At 44.9% G+C, this 14,744-nt stretch overlaps 1 protein-coding gene across 4 annotated transcripts in view; it reads left to right on the top strand.

Annotated features, from left to right (window-relative positions):
- Nucleotides 1-14,056, top strand: part of zdhhc14 (zDHHC palmitoyltransferase 14) — a 100,451-nt gene extending 86,395 nt beyond the window's left edge. For 2 of the 4 annotated variants that reach the window (XM_088909303.1, XM_088909302.1), the window contains exons 6-9: nt 31-133; nt 1,197-1,306; nt 3,807-3,909; nt 12,959-14,056. In XM_088909303.1, coding sequence (XP_088765429.1) covers nt 31-133; nt 1,197-1,306; nt 3,807-3,909; nt 12,959-13,306 — 664 coding nt within the window. In that variant the 3' untranslated portion in view covers nt 13,307-14,056. Of the gene's footprint in view, nt 1-30; nt 134-1,196; nt 1,307-3,806; nt 3,910-12,913 lie in introns of all 4 variants that reach the window. The other 2 variants (XM_088909299.1, XM_088909298.1) reach the window with 1 other exon arrangement.
- The last annotated feature ends 688 nt before the right edge of the window (nt 14,057-14,744 follow it).

Below are 14,744 nucleotides of genomic sequence, written 5' to 3'. Positions count from 1 at the left end.
GACTGTACCATCTTCCTTAACTCGTCGCACTGTGCTGGAGGTGGTGGTGTGTTTTTTCTCTGTGTGGTCTATAGTGGGCCTGTCGGGGTTTCATACCTACTTAATCAGCTCCAACCAGACCACTAACGAAGATGTAAGTCTTTCACTGCTTTTCTTCTCTTTCCTCTAGGGCTAGATCCGGTTTAGTTTTCCAGTTCAGATTGTACCTTTATCAGTTATTTTATACAGTTTACATTTCAGCATCACAAATAGGTTTACAATTTAGATTGAATTGAATTTAGTCTGAATGTTCTGCACGCTTTTTATTTAGTGTTGTGAGAATTTCAAAACCTCTATCAATGGACACACAATTACATTTCCTAGATTAAGAGTAAAATACTTTGTATACCTGAGCAATGCACGTTTTTGAACTGTGAACTGTCTTGTTTTTTTATGCTTCAAATAATTTAATTTGTTTGCATGTTTTCTCCCCTTTTGCACTCCACTCACAGAGAACCAAACCTGCAAATTAGAAATTCAAAAGAGGAATGTCGTTGCCTAGTCAGGGCCCAATTTAAATGCCATATGAATTAGAGTTAAATGTACACATTACAAGGAACCACAAGTGTGTTAGTACATCAGAAAGACCACAAACACCGGAATGGAGGCTCTGTGGCTAAGGATCTGCGCCTGTGGCTGGAAGGTTGCCGGTTCGTATCCCGCAGCCGGCAGAGGAATCCTACTCCGTTGGGCCCCTGAGCAAGGCCCTTAACCCCAATTGCTCCAGGGGCACCATATAAATGGCTGACCCTGCGCTCTAACCCCCAGCTTCTCTCTCCCTGTCTGTGTGTCTCATGGAGAGCAAGCTGGGGTATGCGAAAAGACAAATTCCTCATAGAAGACATTGTGTATGGCCAATAAAGTGATCTAATAAAGAGAGGATGCTGTTCAGTCCAGTTTGCCCGTTTGGGTCCATTCATGTGTAGTCCGGGAAGCGGTACTCCTTGTCCTGGGGGCGGCCAGTAAGAAACTTGTAACCACCAAAAGGGGGCAGGTTAGAGTAGCCGGTCAGACCCAACTGTGTCTTTGGGAGGTGAACACACGCAAGAACATGCAGACTCTACACAGATCAGTGCTGCAAAACGACACCCGGTCACGCTGGAGCTCGGAAGCAGCCCGGTGTGGTTCAGTGTGGAAACTCTCTGTTCTGCTTTCAGATTAAGGGATCGTGGTCCTCGAAAAGGGGGAAAGAAAACTACAACCCTTACAGCTATGGCAACATTTTCACCAACTGCTGTGCCGCCCTGTGCGGGCCTCTGCCGCCAAGGTAAGACCTGGCACCCTGGGCGGGTGCGCGCTCCCAGGGTGCCCCCGCAGGGACCGGCGTCCGAGGCGGGTTTGTCTTCCGTACGGGGCCTCAGCAGGACCAGGACATCCATTCGCCACGCTTGCGGAAACAGTGGCCCTAAAACAGCCAGCTGGAGCCTCATTTTACTTTCTCATGAAAAAGCTGAAAAAGAAAAACGGTTTCGCTGCTGGGGTGGTAAGTGCACCTGGCTTTGTGAGAAAACGGATATAGGCCCATAGCACGTCAGACGGATTCTTTACAAAAATGTTCCCCCTCACCTTCAGCTGGTTGATGTTAAAATTTGTGTTTGGGAGGTTTCAGCCCAGGAATGAATATTGGCTCAGACATCGATCAATCTCCAAATCGTGATGGAAAACCACTGCTTCCTCCTCTCCTCGACGCGCTCAGCTGCGTGCGGTTCAGGCTGAGCGGTGTGGGTTCTTTCTGCCACATATACGCAAGTACTGCAGGTGTCGACCCCCCCACTCTCTGCTGTTTGCCTCAACTAATCCGATTGTCAGCGCGGAATATTTTTCTAACCTCTTCTCAGGACTTGTCACCTGTCCTTGTAGAGGTCACTGTAGCATAGCTTTGCGCTACTCAACAGCAGTTCAAATGTTCTACATCTGCCAAAAGTCCTGAGGGCTGCATTGACATGAAATCATTCTGTTTTGGTTGCACATTGATCTAGCTTGAACGAAACCCTTGTCTCAAGCACTTAGTTTATGAAAAAGGTGTCTTTTTCAGCTGACAGGTGGCTGCCATCTGTCTTTCTCCAGAACAGGGACTTCCACCCCACAGTGGAGCAGAGGAGACGCGTCTTAGCAAATGAAATGTTGTGCAGTTTACATGCAAGCTGACCGATTGCCTGCAGTCATGTCAGGTCCAATCCACAGTTTATTCCTCCTGCCGAATTACACCAATCTGGAGTCCCCAGAGTCAGATGACGTTTCTTCCAGACAGCCTCGACAAGTGCCTCTTCCATTATTTCTGTGGCGCCGCAACATAAGTTAAATACTTAAATTACATTTCAGTGCTTTATTCAGGTCTTGTACGTACACACCGTGATGTTTGTGCAGGGTCCAGATCTGTGTTACTTCGTAAAGGACCGTCTGTGGGCCCGTGGCCGCCTGTGGTCGTGTTCAGTCATAGTCACCCGCACTGCTGTCGTTTTTCACATCCTCACCCGCAGGAAAGGGCGCGTGGCTATCTAGACGTCATCGACTCTGCACAATAACTCATTCTGATCGGCCGCTGCCCACTGTTCACCCCGACGTGTTTTACCGCAGCGTTTCTTCAACCGTAGGTTTGTAGCAGAGCTCCTGCCATCCCGGTACGTTAATGTGGGTCTTCCGTTATTTCTGGATTGACGACTAGCCGCAGCCACAAGCCCCCCAGGGTGTGACCCGCTCCGAGGAGAGCTGAGGACCCCCAGACGAGACGTGTGCAGTAGCCAGAGAGGCAGGCGTTTCTCCTGTGATTCCTGCACAGAAACGTTAGGTTTTCCTCATAATGCAGGGTTCAGACTTAGTGGCATCTGCTGTACCTTTGGAGGGAAACATTCTTTTAGTGTAATACTGCATTTGTGGAATTTGATTTCATGACAACAGAGGTAGGCTGGTGCCCCGTTCACGGCGTACACCGGCTGGTGCCCATTGCATTCTGGGTCAGGCTTCGGCACCCCCGCGACTCTGAATTGGATGAAGGGGCTAGAATGGATGTTTCATGATTGTTAACGTACCATACAAAACCTTGTTGTAAAGTTCATAAATCATCATTTCAGACAGACGTCGATGTCCTATGAGACGTATTTCACCTTTTAGCATGACATTCTGTTCAAATATAACATTGTTTTCCGCTTTCTTGCACATGTATCAGTATTTGGACTCTTGACTTCCTTTAATAATCAAGACATCTTTATAGAAATCTTTAGTCTCTCTTTAGCCGTTTGCTATCCCTTGGGTTATTGCTGTGAATCTGACCTCTCCAGCCCTGATCCTGGATCTCCAGTCCAGCGGGTTTAATAGGCAACCAGATCAGTAACAGCTGGCTTGTTAAATTAATTTACCAACCACTAAGAATGAAGATCTTTTGCCCATAGGGATAACCTTGTTCTTTAATTGATCTGTAGGGTGGCCTGTTACTGCATTGGGGCTCTCTAGGAAAAGACCTCGATATTTTTTGGACTGGAGCTTCTATGATGATTTTATACACGGCTTCAGTGTGGCTGAGCTGTTCAAAAGAGCTTAGATGTTGGGCAGAAAGGATCTAGCTATGTACCATCTGCTAGCATCTACAAGGTCATTACCCAAGCGTTTTAACAGTGGGATTAGAGAAATCCTTTCTGATTTCCCTGGACGTTCGGGTGCCCGTTGTAATAAGGGGTCAGTCCGCCAATGTTTCTAATCAGTTCTTGCCTTAACACACCCGTGACCTGGAAAATCTAACGATGTTTTCTGTTTTTCTCTTTTCTCCGTAGTCTGATAGACAGAAGAGGCTTCATTCAGCCAGACACTCCGCAGCCGGTACCGCCGTCGAACGGGATCACAATGTACGGGGCGACGCAGTCTCAGAGCAACATGGTAGGAGCTGTCCCATAGCGTTCTCTTGAGAGTGACGCCCCCCTGTTCAACCTGCATTTCTCCTCAGCCATGCCTAGAGGAGCTCTAGTCACGTCTCACTGGTGAGATGGGGGCGGCGCTGGCCAGTCGCACCAGCACAGAGAGGTGCGCGGTGAAGATCCGAGTGGCGTTTCTCCTCCAAGATGACCGCCCGCTTGTCACTGAAAGCCATTAACCTTATCCCGCGGCTTTTTCACCCTGCTGTCTCTGACTTTCTGCTGCCATCAGTGATATTTTTAACTTCTGACCCATTATAGATTCCTTTTGGTGTGTCAGAATGCTACTGGGACTCCGTTGTGTTCTAAGATTTAGGTTTTTTTTTAAAACAAATATACTTTCTTAGATTCAAATCCAGGCCCCCTCTCTTCTCTGTAGCTCTGCTCTGGGAATGTCTTCAGTCCCACTTTGTTGTGTACACTGTTTTGTTTGGTGAGACTTGCACTCTGAGAAAAGCCCATAACTTGCCTCAAGCTGTGCAGTGTGTTCCTCTCAGCACAAGGGTCATTAAATTGCTCCTTTGTGGGTTTATGGCTTTTTCTAACTGCGTCTTTAATGTCGTTTGCTAGTCATCTCTCGTGGAACAAATATCAAGTGATTACAGATGTATACAGGGAAAGAGGATGTACTGTACGGTAGGATGTAGCAGTTTAGATTGTATTATATTAACCTCTGGTAGTTGTACAGAAATGAAATGGTGGAAGGCTTTTGGGTGTTCAGCATGACCTCTGTAATTGCCCATTTCAGATGTACAGAGATTCGCTGGAGGCAGTGAACGTATTTTCTGTTTTCTGCAAATTGCATGTGGTAGAGGAGTGAGACACGGCCATTCTCTCTCAACTGGGGGATTGTGCAGCTGTTATTGAGCAAATATGACCACATGAGAGAACTGGAACCTTGCGCTAATTATTTAACTCCTCTCCATCAGATCGTGACGACGATCGTGGCACATTCATTCTGGGGTCAGCTTTCTCACTTCTTGCCATAGGAAGTCTTAAAGCCGGTCTTGTTTTCTAACAGTGCCTCAGCACTGCACTTGAAAACACACACAGCCATGAAATGCAAGAATTGATATATTTTTTTTAATTAAAAATGGGAAAAGGCGGCCTCTCTGTGACCCGATGCTCCCAGCTCTATCTGAAGTGTCTGTGCCTGTGTCTGAGAAACAGTTACGGGTGGGTGTGGGAGTGCTTTGTGCTTTACGTCTTGAAAGGTGACAAGGCTTTCTAGCGTGTTTGGTAGTTGGCAGCCTCTTGATCCCAGGATCCCCGCCAGCTCTTTTGTTTTTCGTGTGCTTCGTGTTCCTGAAATGCAATGTAAAATCAAGTTTGTTTTTTCCTTCGTTTTTTTTTTGGTAATGGTAAAACTTAAAGGCCCCCCCCCCGGGTTTGAAGCAGCAGCTGCCTTTGTAGAGCCCCAGGCAGATTCCTATGGTCGAGCTTACAGTTTACTTCAACGCCTCCGTTGACACAGGGCAGATGCCAGGCTCAGCCTGGGCGCCCACCTGCCTGTGTAGCACGGTCTCCTTCATGTGCCTTTCCACTCTCGGGGCCTGGGGGCACTGGCGATGCCCCGCCAGCTCGATCGATCGATCAGGGTCCTAGACGGAGAATTAAGACACCCATTCTGCTGTTGTGAGACAGAAAGCAGCACACCAAGCTTAGGTGATCGAGTAAGTCACAGTTCTCAGGATCGGGACTTAAATTGATGCTGCCCAGTGTGTGGCAAAGTTTTGCGGGAATTATACTTTTTTATTAAGCTTGAATGAGACATTGGAGACGCGTAGTTGTTAGAGAGATTCGCCCATAAATAGCACTCAAGGTGTTGGCGTGTTGATAGCTCACAGGACAATGAAGAGCTTTGTGAGATTTTCTCCTATTTAAAAAAAAAATGGGCATTTATCACCTGTAACATGAAGCAGCTTTTTAAAAGCTCCTTACTTTATTTTTAGCACAGTCATTTCTTTCTGTGTTGCAGTTTAAAGCAGTTTAAACCAGGTGCACAATAGTGTCGTGTTTAGCTATGTCTTCAGCTTCGGGCACAAAAACTGGGGAAGGACATATTACTGAAGGCAGAAACGGATCAGTCATCCAGCTTGTGTGACGTCCCTGTCTAAACCGAAACACAAAAACATTGTATATCTGCAGCTTGAACGACAGTCCTTAAGAACCAGCTTTAAAAGAGGTTTAATTATTATTTGAGTGCACATTATTGTTTGATTCCACGCGTGGTTCTTTTTGTTTGTTCATTTTTTGGAATCATTTCTAATGTCAAATCCACGCCTTTGTAATTCAGACAAAGATCGCCTATGGTGGTGATCTCCTGTTTGCACACTAGACCTGCTGCAATTGTTACCCGAGTTATACAGGACACGAGAGCACAACATGTATGTGCATAATCCGGGCCTTAGTTTGTACTCAAATAGCATTTGTTCACAGTATTTGCACTGAAAGGGAAGTTCTCTAAAATGGGCAGAGATTCTGTAGCTCATCTGTCATAAAGTTATTTGCAGAGGGTTTCTTAAAATGTCCTTTTGTTTGGCCCAGCACAAAGGAATCCCCACTTTCTGTGGTCAAACTGCGAGGCAGCAAAAACCTTTCTGCTCTCCTCTCACGTTATGTGTCAGCCAGCGTCTGATCAGGCTCTTTTTAACCCTGAGAAATTCCTGTGTCCCGTCAACCTTCGCATAACTTTCATGATTATAGTAGATCGCAACTCCGTAAAATCAACATATTCTAAAAGCAGAGAACTTAGCCTGTCAAAATATCTCCGCTTCCTGGAAACAGTGATGTCCTTGGCCCGTGTTAAGCAGCTCTTTGAGGACCCTGGGGTGGAAGGGGGCGTGTGTGCGCTGTGAGACCCTGCGCTTCACAGCAGAACGTGGATGAAAGTCTCCCGCTGTCCTGAGCAAACAGGGAAGGAGGCTGTAAAAAAGGCCTGACTGCTGAAGACTAAGAATGCAGAGAACCTAATGTGACCTTCGCTGGAGGCTCTGAAAGATGAAAGAGATGTTCCAGAGATTTTCTCTGCCTCTTAACTTCTGAAGGTCCTCTGCACAAGTGCTCATTAAGTGGCATATTCCTGGAACAGATTAAAGCAAAGTTGAATTAAACGAAAAGAAAACAGACGTTTTAAATTCAGCCGTTTTCGTGCGAAGGCCAGCGTGTTTATTACGTACGGCACTCACACCTTCAATGGTAGAAGTATCCATTTCAAGATCTGAGATGGGGGAAATCCTTCTTCTTTTCTCATTCAATGTATATTGCACCAAAATATTAAATGTATTTATTTTTCAGACATTACAACTGTCTTGTTACAACTGTCCAACTTATCTTCTCTGTCAGAAACATTTTTAAAAGTTCAAAGCTGTGCTTCTACATAGCATTAAGACCTAAACATTGCCGCTATTTACCAGCTAACCTCTAGATTTATTTCATTTATTGATTTGCCAAATACAATATATGGCCCACTGCTTTCCTTCCTGTGAAGAAACTGCTATGAATTATGAGATGAGTGCATATTTGTTAGCCAAGATCATTTGACGAAATCAGAACTTTCTAATAATAATAATAAATTTCTAATTGTGCTTCAGAGGTGTTCAGTCAAGAAAACCAAAGAGCTGTTTTTCTCCTTTTAGGTCTCATCAGTGTGGTATAGCTATAACTGTCTGGGTATGTCTTGATTTAGCATATAAACAGTTTGTCTTTTTGAAAATAGATGATTAACGCTCCCATACGGAATAATTTCTAGTGCCTTTGGTTGTTCTTTAACACACCCAAAATCTAAACAATGTTTCTGCTTCAAAACAGCCTATACTGTATGTAATGAACATATACATTAATCAATGTTGAGGAAAAAATTATTGAATAAGTATTGTTTAGATCTACACCTGTGATGTCCTTTCTTCATCACTAACACATTGGTATTCTTTTTACTGGTCAATTATATTGACTCGCAAAAATAGTTTTTAAAATGTACATTTTCTTATTTAGCTTTTATAGCAGCAAAACCGCTGATACTTCTTATACTATTTCTCAAAGTGTGACACAGAACTGTGTTGTGTGAAAATATTGTAGCACAGCACGGATAGCCACCCCTCTGATTTTGCTTGTAAGATGAGTGAGATGTGTCCGAAGATGTTTATGAAGGAATGGTTAGTGAGCACAGGGTGCAGGAAAATCTTGCGGTTTGTAGTAGGACAAGACATTAAACTAATAAAATTAGCAGCATTGTAGTTTTCAACAGGAGATCCCTTGGTTATAGAGATGCTGGAAGCAGAGAACATAATTTTATGACCAACATTTGACTTTTGTTTAAGTATAAATGACATCACCACACATTCATATATTTCTAATGCAATGTTATGGATGTAAAGTGCCTTTTCATCCCTTCCAGTGATGTCCCTTTTTGTTGAGTTACCCGTGGTGCGTGCTTTTTCAAAGCTTTTTTTAAATCAATCCTTGAATCAACATTTTTAGCTGGGTGAAGGACAGAGAATGTCAACACAAAGACATTTTTGACTGACCTTGGATATACATTTTGACAGACTGCAGGTATAATCTGCAGTGAGAGCTTAAAATCTGCTCCCACTTTGTAAGGCCTTTCAGAATCCTGTCAGCAGGCTGGAGAGAGAAAAGATCTCTGCAGTTTCGGAAGTAAGATTCAATCGAAAGCTAGTGAGTTTAGGTGAGGTTACGTCTTGTGGTTAAGGTTGAGGTCTCCTCGTAGTCTTCTCTGTGATTGACTGTACATGTCTGTTCACTCTTCTCTGGCCTGATTCCAGAGTGGTAACGTCTTTTTGATGGTAAGGGGACTAACAGTGTGCACACTTTTATTAAACCTTTAAATGAATTTGATTCAAATCTACTTAATGCATTGCAGAATGTTAACATACTATCCCTTGATTGGAATTCTGTGCTTTTAAATATGTATCTTAACATTTTGTTTAAAGTTTTTATTGCTTCCACACATCATCGAGAAAATGTCAACTTAAATGCCAGTCCTTTTTCCTCAGCTCAGTATTTCCCAATTTTATTCAGTTTTTTTTTTCTACCTGGATATTGTCTGCAACCTTGACTCATTTACTGACTACCACAATCTAGGACATTGATATAAATCAGGGAGAGCAGTAACCCTACTCCCGATCTCTATGGTACAACACTATTTACATCAGTCCAGAATGGGCATCCACCCCTCATCTGTACTCTCTGCTCTGTATCTCTACACTAGTTTTCAAACACAACTCCCATTTTTCTGGATGCCTACTGCCTGCAATTTGAGAAATCTTTAAATAGTAATCAATCCTTTTTTGAGAAAGTTTGTGGATATATATTTTAAAATCTAAATATGCCTCTATGCTCTATTGTCATGCTTTGTGTGTGTCCATTGCTCTCGCTGCTTGCTCAGACATGCCTTCTGTGAATCCGTGTTGACTATCCCCTGCAATCTTATTTCCAAACAGGGGTTTGTCTAGTTTAGTTCTGTTTCCATGACTTCTTTGCTGTTGCAGTACTGAGAGAGCCTTTCAGAAAGAGCCTGAAAGAGCCTTTTATTATTATAGTCTCCAATGAAATAGTCTGTAGCATCTCTTCTGGCCTTGCTAATATCCTTTGTTTATCTGTGCTTGCAGTCCCTTTTCCTTAACTGGATCCTGTTGTTTTTTTCCCTTGAATATTTCCTAATTGATTTATTGAGCCCTTCGGCGTACTGTTTTTTTTTTTTCCAGCTTCTGATTTTCCTCCGTCTTGGGGTGATCTGTCCTGTGCTTTAAGCAGGATCTCCTTCGGCTGTTGCTGTGCATTCTCTTCCAGTGCCAAATCTGTCCCGTTTCATTTGACCTCTCGTTCCTTCAGACTCTGCTTTCCTGGCATTGTGGTTGTTTGATTCGGGCTTGGTGCTGCGTGCTGTGCTCGTAGTGTGGCGTGCCCCTCTCGGTAATGCCTGCTGCCTGTAGCACTAAAAAAAGTTTTCAGACCAGTTGACTTTGGACCACCGATTCCAGATTGGGGGGAAAAAAGTGTTTTTATACCAAACAATTTATACGCTTCAGAATAGTTCTTTTGAGGTTAATATGCTACGAGGATGCGAAGGACCTAGATATTTGGGGAAGAGACTGAGAAAGCTTTACGCTGTGTGGATGACCTGTCTCGCTCTTCCGATTATATTGGCGTGGTGTTTGCGTGGCACCTGGTATGAAGTTCCCCCAGAATGATGTGTTCCTGGAACTCGACAGTCCCTCACAGCCATATCCTGTGTTTATACAGAGCCTGGGGGTGTCCTGAGTTATTTTTGAGAGCTGTCAAAGAGCTGCTTTGTGCATCTGTACCATGAAACCTTTGTCACCACTGCTTGACTCTGTTGGAGTCTTCCTGGCTCAACAGAGTCTGAATCGTTGTTTTTTTTTGTTTGTGCACTCACAGTTTAAAAAGGCAATATTTCAGTTTAAGCCTCCTAGGATATTTATTTGTACTTGTAAAATATTACCTTGTGTAAATAACCTTTTGTGTAAAACTCTTGGTTAAGGAAAATGGTTTTTTTTTTAGACTGAGAAATCTAATCTTGTGAGTCTGTTTTTTAAATGCATATTTAATGGTTAGAGACTGTTGAATAATCTTCCATCTTCCGTGGCCCATTTTCATTTTCTCTGGGGGGGGGGATAAAAGAGAAAGCCGTTCGTCTTGGGCAGTCACACGGAGCCCTCTCCACAGTCAAGATTTTAAAAAGCCTCGCTTGATTCCGTGCAAGCATTGCAAAACCGAATGGTTTCAGACCTGTGCAGATTCTGAAATCAAATCAAGAATATTTTTTTCTTGCTTGGCTTTTGAAGACGCTTTTTTCCCCGTTTCTTTCCTTACAGCTATTTTTAAACTCGTAGCTAAATGGTGACATCCGTTCAATAGGCACGGCAGTGCTGGCGGTTTTATCGCATTGTGGTTGGTGTTTATCACCGGCTGCCCTTGTGAAATAATTGTTTGAAGGATAAATAGAATTCCGAAAGCCACATTCCTCTTTGGATTCCTAACATCTGTTCGGTGTGGGATATCAGTATGGAATGCCGTGTTATAGGCTGTATATGTGGGGGCTACATTGAGTGTGTTTGCAATTTGCCTGATCATCATTTATTTCCGTTAGCATTCCTCATGTGAAATAATTATGGCTGTTCATGTTGTTTAGAATTTGACATGTTTGAAATGTTGCATGGCACAAAATGTTCTGAATAAACATGCATGGTGACTGTTGCTCTTCCCGCCTGTGCTGTTGTGGTTTCACGCCGTCGTCTGCTCAGTGGTCGCGCTCCGGTATGCACAGTACACAGCACTGAAGGAGCGCCCTCCGCATGTTTAATTCCGACAGGGCGAAAGAAGGAACTGTTCGCAGGCAGCTCGTTTCGTGTCCTGTGTGTGTCGCCGACTCAGGCTGGAGGACAAGACCAAGCGTCATCAATTCTGAAGGAATCCATTTATTTTATAAAACAAAGAAAGTAGTTTGGTTTACGTACCGGATAGCTTAACGAGTGATTTAATTTCCCTTGCTTCATCGAATTACAATGGATTGAGAACTTCCATTCTCCTATGAACAGAGACCCCTGTTCCCTGTTCTGGCATCAGCCGGAGCAATGTGGTGATTAATTACTATATGCAGCTACTATTGCAAAAATGCTGTTCTGATGAAACAGCAGCCCAGGCGACAATTCTGCATCTTCTGCAGCCGATGCCCACTTCTACTCCAGAGCCTGTAATCACATCCACTTCAGCTCGTTATCGGCTAACGCAGCCCTAAACTTGAATCTTTTAACATTTCCTGCGAAGGCTGAGGCTGCTAAGACACCCACAGAAGGGATTCAATTCCATCGTTATTGTTGCTTCCCAATCTTGTAACAAACAGAAGACTGGCCTTTAAATCCTATTATTGTTAATGGTCTAGATAACCTCTCCTTTGTGTGCAGTTCCACCCCCCATGATTCATTCCTGCCATGTGATTTTTTCGGGGCGTTTTTAAGTAGCCGTTCTGGAGTGAAGTGAATTTGCTCATAAGGAGCAGCAGACCTGGGCGGGCCTTTTTGCTCATGTGTATTTCAAACCGAAATAAGCATGAAGTGTGTGGAATGTTAGTATGGCTGGGGAAACCAAACTGCTCAAGACAGAATTAGCACTATCCTGGAAACATACTTGATCATTTCACCATAGCAAATCCCTTAACCAGGACCCAACGATTTCCCCTTGTTCAGCCAGAGTCTCTAATTGGACTTTGCTGGATTTCCATGATTAGCATTCATGCTGGGGGGGCTGATAGATTTTCATTTCTGCAGTCGGCCACACAAACTAGAGTTGTCTACACCGGACCTGACAGCATGTTTAATGCTTCTGCATCTTGGTGCTCATCAGTTTCATTTCCTGCTAAGATTTCTAAACCTGTTTTTTGTACTTTGGAAGAGAGCTGTTAAGATCAGTTCTGTTCCTGCTGTTGCCACTAAATGTTACTACTAACAAGTTTGTTATTAACACTATTTGCTGCTGCTGGTGATAGTAGTATAATAGCCTGATGCACTGGAAGAATCGCACCTGCTGGTGGACACTGTTCGTATCCTGTGCGTTGCTTGAGAAGCTGTCTTGGACATGACTAATGCGCACGGGCGGTGTATTGGTGTGTTTGTCATCATGCCTCCTACCAGCTCAGACCCCACTATCTTCAGCCTGACCCTCATAGCTGTGCCGTCACACATTTTGCGTGCTTGTGATGTATGGGATTTGTTTGCATTTAAATGAGGTAACTAACGTCTCTTTTCTTTTCTTCCTCTTCTTCCCCCTTCTCCCCTTTCCTTATTCTAACCCTGCTTACTTGCCCCTCTCCCCCCCTTTGTCTTTTGTTCCTGACCGTTTTCCCGGTGACCTGGCCCTGTGTTTTATTCTCTCTCCCTCCCGCCCCCATGTCTCTCTCTCTCTCTCTCTCTCTCTCTCTCTCGTCTCAGTGTGACCAAGACCAGTGCATTCAGAGCACTAAATTCGTTTTGCAGGCCGCCGCCACGCCCCTGTTACAGAGCGAGCCTATCATAGTCGCCGACGAGCCGCCCTTGCCGGGCAAGACCTCTCTCGCCAGCCCCTGCGCCGCCCTGCCCCTGGGCCAGCCCACCCCCCCCACCTCCATGCCCAACCTCAGCTACGAGGCCGACCTGCTGCCCGCGCGCGAGGAGCAGGAGGGCCACCACTTCCTCACCCCCGAGGAGGTGCCCTCCCCGCCGGGGATGCTGCCCGCCGGGCCTCCGCTCGCTCACAGCCACACCATGCACCTGTTCGACCCCGCCAGCCAGGACTCGCTCCACGAAGACTCGGTCCGCGGCCTGGTCAAGCTGAGCTCCGTGTGACCCGCCCCCCCTCGCCCGCCGCCGTTGACTCCCACCTCACACGTAAACCCCCCCCCCCATCCCCCACACACTGTCCGCACCGCTCACGAAGCAGGGCAAGGGAGCCACACAGCTCAAACGAGGACGACGGACCCTTTTCTCGTGTTGTTCAGGATTCCACTTCGGCGGGGGAAACAAAATCTCTCGGGCAGCGCGGGAGAGGCCACGCCTGGGGCGAGGAAGAGGCTTCTGGGACAGAGGTTCCCCCCCCGCCGGACGCCGAGAGAGCCGGAGGTGTTGGGCGCAGATGTGACCTTATCCTCCCCCTCACAGGCCGAGCTGCGCAGGCCTCCGCAGTGACATTCCCAGAGGAACTTTTTTCAAAGAAAAAAACTCGCCAAGTGACGGCCATGTTCCTGACGTGTCGAGGAAACCACGCCGTATAATATAAACTGCTGAACTTTATTACCAATGCTGCTTTTTTTCTGTTTTATATATCCGTGAGTCCAGCGGCACTATTTTATAAGCGGACATAGCAAGCTCATTTAAAGCCGACAGACATTGTTAATGCCTTTCTATCTTTGAAAATGTTCCCGACGTTTAGCAGTGCAACTGGTAACTTGATGTTACTGCATCGTGTTGCATATCATTTAAACTTTTTTTATGTTAAGTGTTTAAAGATATGGTATTGTGATGTGCCATACCATTTTCTTCTCCCAATTGTTATATTTCCTGTGGATATTAATAAAATTCCGAGTTTTTATCTTTTAATTTATCCCACTTTTATACACCACTAACCATGCAAGAAGTGAATTTAAAATTTCACATTTCCTGGCCTATTTCTGTTAACAGCTGAAACCAAGTATAAGCCTTTGCAAGAACTTGGTCATTTGTTTAAAGTCCAAGTCTCGAGGCTCTAAATGAAGTGGAATACAGAGACGTCAGAGCTCCTTTGTAAAAAGGGACACTATAGTAAAGAGTGCTAGACCAAACAGCACGTCCCTAGAGGCAGTTGTCTTGAAAATGGAAAAGGTGGTCAACATTCCACCTGGTAATATTAAGACACTTTACCAGTACATCCTCTATCATAATGTTAAATTAAGTTGTATTTTAGAGATAAAGCATGGTTTGTTTTCATACATGAGCTTCTAAAATCTTTCTGTGAGTTCTTGAGGTATAAACATTTTTTACCCCTTGCTGTAGGCATCAATTTGCAAGTCCCCAGTGACAGTTGTGTTGTAATAGCCTTCTGCAAATGTTAATGGCTTGCCTTGCTCTGGCGAAACTTCCTGCAGCTGTCCCAAAACCCCATCGGATTGGTGGACGTGTTCCCTCCTGGAACGAAGACAGGTCCGTCTCCTTTTTGTTCACATGAACCTCAGATTTGTATGAAGCACTTGGAGTTGAGATTCTCACAGATGAGAGCTTCAAACCAAGGCGGAGAAGGAGCAGCTTTAAC

This window comes from Atractosteus spatula, chromosome 2 (genome assembly GCF_055471065.1).
Source record: "Atractosteus spatula isolate fAtrSpa1 chromosome 2, fAtrSpa1.hap1, whole genome shotgun sequence".
Classification (NCBI taxonomy): domain Eukaryota; kingdom Metazoa; phylum Chordata; class Actinopteri; order Semionotiformes; family Lepisosteidae; genus Atractosteus; species Atractosteus spatula.
Note: the sequence above shows the minus strand (reverse complement) of the source record. Positions and strands in the feature narration are given on the sequence as shown.